At 42.6% G+C, this 12,542-nt stretch overlaps 1 protein-coding gene across 1 annotated transcript in view; it reads right to left on the reverse strand.

Annotated features, from left to right (window-relative positions):
- Window positions 1-1,101: 1,101 nt before the first annotated feature.
- The window catches only part of itga11b (integrin, alpha 11b), a 31,773-nt gene continuing 20,332 nt past the window's right edge, over window positions 1,102-12,542 (reverse strand). The window contains 19 exon segments of the mRNA XM_051073152.1: window positions 1,102-3,097; window positions 3,262-3,375; window positions 3,879-3,974; window positions 4,187-4,297; window positions 4,381-4,464; window positions 4,573-4,686; window positions 4,767-4,859; window positions 4,861-4,876; window positions 5,017-5,100; window positions 5,558-5,634; window positions 6,490-6,588; window positions 6,945-7,149; window positions 7,244-7,329; window positions 7,741-7,851; window positions 8,003-8,142; window positions 11,416-11,588; window positions 11,709-11,839; window positions 11,938-12,141; window positions 12,246-12,389. Coding sequence (XP_050929109.1) covers window positions 3,017-3,097; window positions 3,262-3,375; window positions 3,879-3,974; window positions 4,187-4,297; window positions 4,381-4,464; window positions 4,573-4,686; window positions 4,767-4,859; window positions 4,861-4,876; window positions 5,017-5,100; window positions 5,558-5,634; window positions 6,490-6,588; window positions 6,945-7,149; window positions 7,244-7,329; window positions 7,741-7,851; window positions 8,003-8,142; window positions 11,416-11,588; window positions 11,709-11,839; window positions 11,938-12,141; window positions 12,246-12,389 — 2,163 coding nt within the window. The 3' untranslated portion in view covers window positions 1,102-3,016.

Genomic DNA, 12,542 nt, shown 5'->3' on the forward strand with positions numbered 1-12,542 from the left:
GTCAGGGCCACACAGGGACCTGAAACTCCAGACATTTTCTCAAATTCATACATGAAAATGGCTCATGATTTGGGCGTGGTGACTGATGGGACCAAGTTGGAACAGGTCTATCCCATTCTGGGTCAGGTGGTGTTGGCAGCTGGCAAAAATCATAAAATCATGTAGTGTGTGATATGTAAAGACTCTAGTCTTCAGTTAACTCAGTTAACTCAGCAGAAATGTCTCTGAATAGAAACTGTTCAAGCTGCTGGTAGTCGTCCATGTTTATTTTGGTACAACCCTAACCCCAACCCTAATGCATAACCGTTTGCGTTCTTGTAGGGTTTGTGGGGTCAACTGCCTTCAGAACTCCAGTGGTTACCGAGCAGTGGTTCAGGAATCTTTATGTGCTGGTTTGTCCAGTCTTTGCAGGTTAGCCAATGTAAGCTTTAGATAACTAACAAAAACTATGAACCAATTTGCACTGAAGGTTTCTGTGGATATTCATTGTTACCAGAGGATATCATTTCTTCTTATTGTGTGACTACCAAGCAGCTTCAGTGCCAACCCTGACCTGGCAAGATGTCTTATGTTAGCTTTGCTGTGGATAATCAGGCTCCCCAGAGGATGACCTTCAACCTCCCTAAGCTTTCCTCTAACACCACCATGAAACCAGATTTCTATGTGTACACAAAAATATTGAAGTCTTGATGGGGTGACTGCTGTGAGATTATATTAGCACAGTCACACTCCCCAGAGGATGAACCCTTTTGGTTTTTGTTCTCTCCGTAAGCTCTGCTCTCACCCTCAGGACTCAGTGTCACCTCTGTGCACATTGCTGAATTTCTCAGGCAGTTTGCAATAACATTTGCTGATGACATTGATTTTCCCAGAGGAACAAACCACTTTCAGTTTTATGAGATTTTCCTCTTTAATATGTACTCACCGTCTCTGCACCCAAACTGAGAGTGACAAGGTCGGACCTTGCCTTTGATGTTAGAGTCGATTTAGGAAAAAAAGGAACTCAAGCTGATGTAAATGAGAAAGAGGGACGGAGAAGAATAATCAGTAAATGGCAAAAAACGTAATGTATAAATGTGAAGCGCAACATAACACAAGACCTTTACATTTCTCAGCTTTATTCCTATATTAACACAAATACTGAACATATCAAACTTGTGTGAAACGAGTACATCCACAGGCAGAGCGGCAGTACAAACATACTGTAGAAACAACAGCTTCATATCAAACAATAATGCCACTATCCTTATCAACCTTATTCATCATACACGTGTATATTTACAAAAAAGTTCAAGTTTGACTTTATACAACAAAAGTGCATCAGCTATAAATTTGGAAATAATATACAATATAAGTTTGTAAGATGCATTTACAATTTCTGTTAGTATAAAAAAGGAAAAAATTAAATCAGCCATCTTAGGTAGTCTAGTGTTTTTCCTTACTGATATGAAGTCAGTCTCAGTTGGTTTCGACTGGATTCACTGTGAATAAAATGTTCTATTTTACAAACTGAGTCTTATTTTTATAATTTTGTTTGTATCTCTCATCAGTTTTACTCGTGAGCTTCGTTGTTAGGATCTGAGGTCTCAGCAGCTTTGCTCAGCATAACTCCACAACACTGTGAACATTATCATAAGGCGTCAAATCACACATGTGGCTGGGCAGGTTCTCCCCGCTCAGCCACATTATCTAAAGCACTTATACTGTGTAAAGGTGTTTCAGTCAGTGTTTAAGCTCGTAGTTAAACTGTCTGAGATGAAACTTGATAATTGTGAGAGAAACTTCATGAAGTCTTTGGTCGTCAATGAAACATAATGGTCCTGGGTCTCACTGTGAGACCAAAGAGAGGCTGAAAGAGTCCGAAAATTAGGACTTTTTCAACCTATGACTACAAACAGTATCGGAACTATCAGATGAAACAAAAATAATCAGAATAGGACATGAAATGACAGAATACAAAATGAAAAAGAAGTGTGGCTGCATTGCTGCCTTTTTCAAAACATCAGATCAGATTTGGAAAGATCAGAGGGATGAGATGAGCCGATGACATGCCTCTGCTAATCATTCTCTCTTTCCTTTTGTGTCACTACACATTCATCACACAGTCTGATTTCATACAATCTGAGACACACGGTGACCTAGAACCGTCTCACACAGCGTGAAAAGAAGTGAACTCACACCAACACAGTTTTTCCATAGTTGAATGGCACCTTAACACATCCTTTCCAGGCTCTTCAGAACTTCTTTTGTCACCATCAGCCACTTCTCAATGTCCACTTGAACCTCCATGATGTTCTCCAAATGCTAAACTAATGGATGACTAATTAAAGTCACAGCTATAAAGAGTCTTAGTGAGGTGTCAGTCCACAACTGCTACTCATCATTGATTCTTCAAATCTCTGCCAAATCTGTGAGGAAATGTGAAATCCATTCTTCCAAAAGATATTCCCTCATTTGTTGTCTTTATCATGGTGGAGAGATTATTAGTCTCTCAAACCTCCATTAATTCTCTTAAAAAGCATCTTAACATGAGACTGTTGACATGCTGAGTGCAGAGAAACTATGATTGCTCATTTTAAATAAACCTTGCCTTGTTCTTCCACATCATTAAATAACTCTGGAGGTTGTGGCTGGTGAGCAGTTTGCTTGTTGACTGACTGGAGCTGGTTGTTGGCTGATTTGCTGGTTCATAAATAGGTTTTACAGTAAGCTTGTACTCGGCTAATTGGGTCATATGTTTAGGGGCGCGACTGGTTGGCTGATTAGTCATCGATGGCTGTAACTGGTTGAGTGATAAGCTGGGGGTGGGGCATCAGGGTCCCTGAGTGACAGGTGGAGGCTTGTGATGCATTCAGGTGATCCTCGTCAACTCGTAAACTAAAACATTTCTGATTTTATCATCCACACCTGCCATTTAACTCCTGTAACAGGTTAAACTGAGTCATGAACAACTTGATTTTGTGACTTTACAAGTTGAAGAAGATCGACAGGAAGCAGCATCAGTGTCGCCCACACATTATAGCTCCTCTGCCGCCTTCCCATTGGCTACAGGCTGTTCCTCCTCTTCCTGTCTCCTCCGTCTGTTGAAGAAGCCGAGCTGAGAAGAAAACAAACAGACTTTGACTAAATGACAACATCAAACCAAACAGACGATAACTGTTAATATCTGTAGATAAAAGAAGCAGCTATTGTTTTTTACAAGAAGAAAAGTCCTTTTTTTGTGAAATGCGTGACAAACTGCAGTCGGTGCCGGGTCGGTACCTTCCACAAAGCCAGCACCAGTAAGGCCAGTAGCAGCAGACCTCCCAGTGAGCTGCCCAGTATGATCCAGAAGGGGACGGTGTATTCCTCCTCCTTCCTCAGCTCCAGGATTATCTGCAACACAAACAAATAAAAACTCTCTGAGTTTAATAAATTATCTGACAATATAAACTCTACTAGTAGAGTTCATCTTGTTTCCTGTAAATATCCTTTAAGATCTGAATTCACATTAGACATCACATCATGAAGCTTCAGAGCTGTTATTTTGTCCACCCTGCACATGGTTAATGGATGGTTTAAAGAAATCCTGTTGTATGTATGAAGCAAAACCGACTGTAATAATAATTTCTGACAGTAGATGGCAGCAAAGTTCCATATGTACTACAGCTTCTATATGTTCTGATGCCGGTAGCTGTTAAGTGTTGGTTCATAATTAAGAAAATAAATGAGACAGTTTAGTTAATATGTCACTGATGGCTGGTTTCTGAATATATATCCAGTTATTAACCTGTGGTTTTGCTGCAGCAGGTGTCTGTGTTCAGTGATTTAGTGATTTTGGTACTGTTATAAAGTTGAATGTGAAAACTGTGTAGTCGTATAGTGAGAGAGAGCTTTACCCGTCTGACAGGCCTGTCCTCCTGGAGGAACATGGGACTGGAGGCGTCCAGCTGGATGGAGGCAGCAGTCAGTATCTCCAGAGACTTGAAGCTCACCTGAAACAGGTGGTCAAGTGGTTGTCATGGAGATAAATATGAACAAAAAAGACAACAAATGTAGAGTATATTTTTGGTTTGTGTAAGAAACACTTATGCTCTAAGTTGAAATGCAAAAAAACCTCCTGAAGGTTTCCACAGCAGCTTTACATTCAGAGCATTTTAGTGCTGGATTGTGTTTGTGTTTTGTTTGTAGTTTTGTGTTGACTCACAGCGAGCAGAGCAGGAAGTTGTAGTTGTCCTCTGAGCATCACCTTCACCTCTCTGGAGGCCGGCAGGTTCAGTCTGCACTGGACTGCCATGCTCTCACTGTTACTATGGTTCTACACAGAGAGAGAGAAAATAATAAAAACCTGTGTTTTTGGCCTCCTGATATGAACTCTGTATGAAACACTGTCGGTCTTACCAGCTGTGACAGCTGAGACAGGTCTTCAGCTGTAACCTGACTGGTTGTTCTGAGTTGAGGCAGCGTGCAGTGAGACCCTGCTACCTGCTGAGAGGAGGGAGACAATCAAGTGCGATACATCTGTAAATCACAACAACAAGACGCCTTCCCCACAATCATCACTATGGTTTAGTTAAACATCTCCAGTGTTACCTGTTCGATGCTGTAGTCTGTGATGTTGACCAGCTGGTTTCCCCGCCTGGTCACAGCCCAGACATCAGCTCTGAACAGAAGGTCATGCACCGAGAAGATGCCCAGGTTCTGGATCTGTGTGTAGAGCAATGAAATATAAATTGGATGTCCTTTAACTGTCCTGCAAAGTGACTCTCTGTGTCTCTAGAACTCACGTAATAAGTGAGGTTGAAGGTGGGAGAGCTGCTGTCTGACTGGTCCCAGGATGAAGAGGAAGAAGAGAAGGAGTCTTCTTTGATTTCAAAACGGAGGAGGGTTAGGGTCTCTGTCGGGAGAACAGAGAGGGAAAAAGAGTTTATCATGTGCAGCAAAACATATTCCCATGACTTTAAGAATCTTTAACAGGACGTTTCATCCAAACTGACACAGCTTTACCAGAGGGATCACTGACTTGATCACACTCACCTGGTGAAGAGGAGGTCAGTTTGGTATTTCAGAGGGAGGAGGATGTCGTTGATGTTGTCGTCTGGATATCCGTCTTCACCGTCGCTGGTTAACACAAACATGCACACTGCTAAGAACAAATACTGTGTCGACTCAATCCCTCAAACCCCAAACCCTGGTCTAACCATGAGTATAACTAGAGCCATAAGGTTTTGAACCAAGATAGAGGGTGAACTTTTGATGTTCTGTTCGTGACAAAGATCCTCACTGGTGTGACGCATTACTCAGGGTGCAGCCCTGTCTTAACCCTCAAGGCCAGTTTTAATTCAGGCAGCAGTGTGTCTGGACCAGGTGGAGTGGGAGGAGGGAAATTTGACATACCAGTGTAAAGTGGATTACAGTAGTCCAGGTGGATCATTTAAGTGGAACAAAAAACAGTGTGTCATCCACATAGTGATGTAAATCATCATAGTTCTGCATGACCTGACCAGGAAGGGGGGTGTATATTGAAAGTGGTAATGGTCCAAGAATGAACATGTCAACTATTCTACAGTCGATTTACCTGGTGGTTCCCATGACAACCTGTAGGTGATCCAGGAAGACAGAGCGGCTGAACTCAAACTCCAGACGGAAAGATACCTGGAAGGGAAAGAGTAGGTTGCTTTAAAAACTAAAACAGTACTACATTCAGCTACAGGACATTTTAATGGACAGTAACATTTAAAAAAACATTTGAATCAGAGCAGTAAAACAAATATTCAAGCTGCTCTTTTACAGTTGGTCTGATCAGTTTAACAGACGGAGCCCTCTAACTGTTTGATCCATCATCACCATGTGAAACTTTTGTGTTTTTGTGGTTTTACAGATCCTCCACAGTCTCTGATGGTCTCTGTGAGCAGACCCGTGCTGTTCCCTCTGGCTACGTCTCACCTGATCCAGCAGCTGAAGCTTTGTTAACAGGAAGCCGACAATAATCTGCACCGCAGTCTGGACCAATAAACCAGACTTTATTCAGAGAGGCATCTGTGAAGCGGGGCCCTCGGGGGGCCTTACAGTGAAAGGTGGGGCCGTGATCTTGTTTATAGGGACGGTCATTAGGCTAATGAAGGATTTTAGTCAGTGGCTGTCAGTGGAAACATGTCCCCGCTCTCTTTAATCACTATCATTAGTCTGACTGTGAAACAGCTGTGATGATGGTCTAATAACAGCTGCTTTATCTGTCTGCAACGACATTTCAGTTAAATGAATTATTATCATCTCTGAAGTCTGATGTTGTTGTGTTTGATATTATACTATGAAAAGTTTCCTATCCATTGAGTTCCCAATTTATTAGGTACACCTTGACTGAGTTGAAAAAACACCTCCCTGATACAGTTGTTGCCTTTAAGTTGAATTAACGAGGCTGCATTTTTAACATGGTAAGTCTAGTACAAAAAAGACACTTCCAGTGTGTAGTCAGGTAATCAGTAGAGAGGTAAATATACCACCACCTACCTGGGACAATGACTTCAGGAATGGAGCACTAAGGTTACAGAACCTCTGACTGGCCAGTCTGTCCTCAGCGAAGCATTCAATCTGAATATCTGATTGGTCCTGTGGGTGAAGGGGAGGAGTTTGCTAAGTTAAAGAGTCACAGTGAGAATTTTGACTTCCCCAAGACCCTTCAATTTACCAGCCACAACTGATAGTTTCAAACAACCAGGACAATGTAGAACTTAAGGTCACCTAAGATGCTCGCCTACAAGAATCTTCAAGAGTCTTTTACTTCCCTAATCCTGGCTGCCTATTATAACCCTGTCTATTTCCATTGTCAGAGGATTCTCCTCTATAAAGAGCTAGCAGATGACAAATATGTAGAGCAGCAAATGGAAAAGCAATAGCTAGATGTAGGTTGGATATTTACTTTTATGAAAATGTCAGATTACTTCTGAGTTAATAAAGTGGAATACCTTGACAATGAGGCTGGAGAACACCAGGTTGGTGGAGGTGGAGATGTCGATGGAGGTTCCGTACGCATTCTCTCCCTGGTTCTCCAGTCGAGCGTACACCACCATCCTCCTCCTCCCAGTCTCCACTACAGACACTGAGCCCAACGACACCTCCTGATGGCTGCAGAGCGACCAGGCTGCTCGGTCCCTCGAGCTGCAGAACTGCCTTAAGGTGAAACACAGAAACTATTATCTGAGTTTCTCAATACTTGATAATGACATACTGTATGTATTGGTTTATGAAGATCAGGTGAACTCACTGAACATTCATGAGATCAGTTTGACTGTGGAGGATGAGGTCGGGAACACAGGTATCCTCCTGCTCGCAGCCATTCCAGAAGGGAAGCTGCAGCAAGACAGCACATTGATTCAAAGCCAAAGATCACAATCATGACGATGGCGAAAGTTACTACAGTTCATCCTGAGGGTAACATGAATGTCTGAACCAAACTGCATCATAATCCATCCAATAGTTGTCAAAATTACTAAAAAACACAATATAAACCTCATGTTAGCGCTTGAAGAAAAGAGAGATGATCACCAGCGTTGGCAGGATTCATCCTCTGGATACCATGAATATACGTACCAAATTTAATAAAAATCTAAACTAAATCATGGCTGCCCAGTCACTGCATGTGAGATGCAATATAGATAGCCAGAGTCAAACTGGTGATACTGTGGACGACATCTTAACCATTAAGGCACAAGGGCACCACAAGATAAAGATGTTGTATTGCATTACTGGTCAAACTCTCACCTCTGCCCTCAGGGTACTCGGCCAGTCAGGGTCCAACACTGGCCCTTCATCTAGGTTCTGCATCCCTGTCTCCAGAAAAACCACAATGGGACGTCCATAATCTGGTGTCTCCTGTTGAAAGCAATGATCAGTTACAGCATGAATGATGCTGGTGTGTCCAGGGATTTACACTGATTGGAGGTCACTTGATGTTTTGGTCAGTGGACATTAGGTTTTGTGTGTTTTTATATGTATTTTTGTTTGTGTGTGAGATGATTCAGACCTGGACAGAGAAGCCGAGGCGTTGGCAGCTCTGACTTCCAGTCTGCAGAAACAGAGTCCTGGGCTGCTGCCGGTCTGATTCGTCCAGAACGGCTCGTGGGGGAAAACGCCTCTCATCCAACACCAGGCTATACCAAACAGCTGGAAGAGCAGAAACAGGGGAAGGAGGTGAATGGGAGCTTAAAAGAGGCAACCCAATCCGGTCTTATCCAACTCATATGCAGCATAATGAGACTGTAAATACATAGAGAACAGACTTTACAGGTCTTTCAGGTGATATGAAAGAAAGTGACGTCACCTCATGTGCTCATTAGAACAAACTGAACTTGTTATGTTTCCAAACGTTGCATAAGTTTGTGAAACATGAAACAGTTAATGTTTCCATCAGTTGTTGTTGTATGATGTATGCAAGGACTTAACAAGATGACATAACCGAGTACACTGCTTTTTCTCTGCTTCCAACTTTGCATCTATGTTATTTTTATGACTGGAGCTGATCCATTTGTCAAGGGGGAATTAGTTCTCTCAGCAGAATCATTACTGCTGCTCAGATTCTTTAAGATCTCCTTCAACCAGCCTTTTCCACTAAATCCAACTGTAAAACGATTTGGTAGAAATGGCCAATTCCTTTGGTGCAAGCGTCTCTGGGTGAATAAACATTTGCTGGCCGAAATATCAGCCCTCACATTGAGCTACCAGTTACAGTGGAGCCTATGAGTCTCTGCAAGAGTCAGTTCACCTGTTAAGCAGAATACATGATGACAGGTTATAAGTCTTGCAAATAAATAACCCATTTAGCAACCAGACTCAGCAAAGTGCCATACAGTGCAACCTGCTTGCATTCATGTATTTATCAGTGTCATGTAGAACAGCTGCGTACATCTGCATGTAGATGTGGCAGTGCAGTTATTGTGTTTGTCTGGTGATAGTTAACAGAAACAGTACGTGGCATATTAGTAAATTCAGCTATGTGAGTCCATTTAGCAAATGAAATGCACACACAACTGCAAAAGTAATGTACTCCACTGTGTTCCTAATTACCTTTTTAATGGGATAATAGCTACTTCATCTTCTTCTTATTAATAAAGTGCTGCATTTCCTGTTTCCCTATTAGTTTGCTGGATGCAGTTGCTGAGTGTAACTGCAGAGCTCAGTCTCATCTGTTTAACAACTGAAGTTGGGTTTTGATTTATGAGTGCACAGAGAGCTGAGGTAAGCTGCTTTAGTCCAGCCCAGTTCATATTCAAACGCCACGTCTGCACCAGAACAAACGAACTGGAAGAAAAATCTGAGTAAATCTTGTAACAAAGGTTCAGATTTCGTCAATGATGGCTCCTGTCCTCTGTCAGAAACACTGAGGCGTGTTTGTTTCATGTGGCTTGTTGTATCTTTGCCTTTATATGTGTGTGTTTCCTAATGTGTGTGTGTGTCTAACCCAGTCCAGATGACTGGGAGAGGGAGATGAAGAGGTGACGGAGAGAAAGAAGAGAGGAAGGTATGAAGTGATGGAGGGAGGAGGAGTGACACAGTTTAACGGTGGCTGGCTGGTGTTAGCGTGTTAGCGAGGTTTCCATGCAGCCGGCCCGGCACATCTGCAGCCAATTACACAGAGACACGACAACAGTGCGGCTTCACAAAACACTGTGGGGAATCTTTGCGGCGAGGAATAGACCACGACAAGACTTTCCACATACAGACGGTCAAAAGACACCAAACATCTGGGTGATTCTGATGCTCCTGTCACAAATGTCCACCCAGCTGGAAGAGTGGACAGCTGTTACAATCTGCAGAATCAAAATTTCCCCTCATGCATCCAGACAAGGTTTAACATTCACTTCTACTAATTCACACGGGAAGCTGCCTGGTACAACCACAAACCGCTACTGAGCAGCTTGTGGTAAAATGCTTTGCTCAATGGCACATTAATAGTAGTTGCCAGGTTTAGGAGGAAGTGTTAGAGCCCAGTCACACCATGACTGGCCAAGTGGAGTCGATTCCAGCATGATCTCATTATAAAACATCACAAAATGAGCAAACACACTCATATTAGATGTTGTCATTGTGAACTTTGTTCCTCCAGCACAAATTAGGTTTGAGTCCAAATCTGAGTTCAGCTGTCTAACCCTGCTGGTCTGCTTTGACATGCTTGCGTGATTGTTTCCTCATCAAAGTTTAACTGTTTGCAACCATCACCAAGAAACAACAAAGGTGTCCGTTTTGATGTTTGTAGGGAAAATGAAGAACAATGGATGGGTGTGGTGGCATGTGAGAATAACTGGAGGAAGTGCAAAGCCCAAAAAGGATCACAAAAGAGTGAAAAACAAGTGTCATTTTTCCATTACTCTCCTAGACAATAAAATATCATGTGGCTTAACCATGACTGGATTAACCTGCTAGGGGCCAACAGTGAGCAATTCAGCCTTTACTCACACCACGTTCCCTGATCTTTCAATGGATATGTACCATGCCACCATTTTACCCAGGTTTGGCACTCCACCTTGGGCATCAAATTAAACTTGATTGTTAAGATAATTGAATGATGATCATTCACCTGGAGTGGTGTTTGTGTCCACCTGATCTAAGTCCAGTATTTCCTCTCTTTTTACTCTATTTTTGGTCTCCTCCACCTCCTGAGAGAAATATGCAATATGTTCACCAGCTGGTCTCTGTGTCTGCTGTAGGTAGTGGACAGTGGTTGAAGTTGTTGTCAAAACAGATAAACAATGAGCTGGAACTCAGTATAAAGCTCAGTAAACATCAATTTAACTAACCTGCAAGCCCTTCACAAGTGTAGAAGTACAAACCTGTGTCTGTTAGTGTTGCTTGCTAATCACATTGTAAGAATCAACATTTGTTCTACAGTCACATTGTGGGGACTCTGGTCCCATCTGGGGACAAAAAGCAGGTCCCTACAAGGTAAACTAATTGGGTCCTCACCACAAGCAGTCCTCTTCACATTTCACATAATCATTCATGACAAAAATCTATTATTATGTCTGCTTTGAACATCAAAACGTGGTGACACAAAGAAGATTCACAAACATTCCTCAGATCTTAGCCAATTGGCAAAATCCTCAAAGAAACATGAACCCACAACCTGACAAACTGGTGGATGTTACAAATGATCTCTTACATGTTTTACTCTTTGTAGTTTCCACAATTAATGGATGGATAACTGGTGAGTCCTGAGGTCATGTCAATTTAAATTATTTTTAAAAACAACATTTAACAGTCATATTTATTTTAGCTCCAACGTGCTTCAGGAACTATGCCTGAACTCAGCCTGGGTTGCAGATGTCGAACAAGCTTACTGTTGGTCATTGTTTAAATTGATTGAATGTGTAGTTAATGGGATAATAAAACCCCAAATCATTGGAGAAAGTGCAGGTATGTCGACATGTTTCTTTCACCCACCAACATCTGTCCTGGTCTTTGTCTTTGTCTTTGTCCTGGAGTCCAGACTCAGACAAACAATAACAGACATGCAGGTGACCTCCTTCCCTCCACGCCGACAGTCCTTGTTGAAGATGTTGACCTTCTCGGGTTCAAAGGTCAGTTTGGCTTGAATCCGCACCACACCACGAGACCTGGAGGGAGGGAGCATGTGTGGTTTTGTTAGGTTAGGGAACCAGTTTGCTAGCATGACTAAAAAAAACAAACGTTTGCGTGTGAGTTTGTGCATGTGTGGTTGTATGAGATGGTCTGACCAGATGATGACGGCAGCTCCCAGTGCTCCCACTGCAAGATCGACAAGCCCATCTCCATTAATGTCCAGAACACCATGAAGACTTTGTCCAAAATACTGCAGACCTGCAGAAAAACCAGCTGCAGAGAGATGCTGGACGGACAAACACAGACAGATAATTAACACAATGATTATTATTATTTCTTGCTAAAATCTCTTTAATTTGGCTGACCTGGCTGATTATCTGTTACCTGTCTGTACTGGCGCTGGATGGTTTTGTCCTGGCCATAAAAGACATAAACTGCCCCCTGGTGGTCATCCTCCAGTGGGGCACCAATTACAAGCTCCCTGAATCCGTCTCCATTCATGTCAGGTATCTGGGCCAACGCTGAACCCAGACGGGAGTTCTGAGAGCGGTCGGACACCTCCAGTGCCCCCTGCAGGACAAATCTTGTCTGGAGGGAGAAAGTTTAGTTTAGTTTTCTGTTTCTCTTACTTTTGCTGATGTAAAAAGCTTGCTTAAGAGAAAAAATAAGTTTTCATGACAGTGTGTATGTACCTGTGGTGTGACAGAGTAGATGTAAACTTTCCCTCTCTCCCAGCCTTGACTGTAGTACATGGGTGCTGCCACCAGGAGGATGTCAGTCTGTCCATCTCCATCTATGTCCATCGATAACAACTCACTGCCGAAATATGACCCAATCTGGGGGAGAACACAACAGTCTGAGCCAGATTCCTCTTCACTTCTTGTGATTTGAGACTTGTTTAGTGTGATTCCAGCCCTTGATACGTTTGGATAGGCCTCAATAAAGTGTGGCTGTTCTTGTTTTTCTGTAAACCAGACAGTGGATGGGCC

This window comes from Lates calcarifer, linkage group LG10 (genome assembly GCF_001640805.2).
Source record: "Lates calcarifer isolate ASB-BC8 linkage group LG10, TLL_Latcal_v3, whole genome shotgun sequence".
Classification (NCBI taxonomy): Eukaryota; Metazoa; Chordata; class Actinopteri; family Centropomidae; genus Lates; species Lates calcarifer.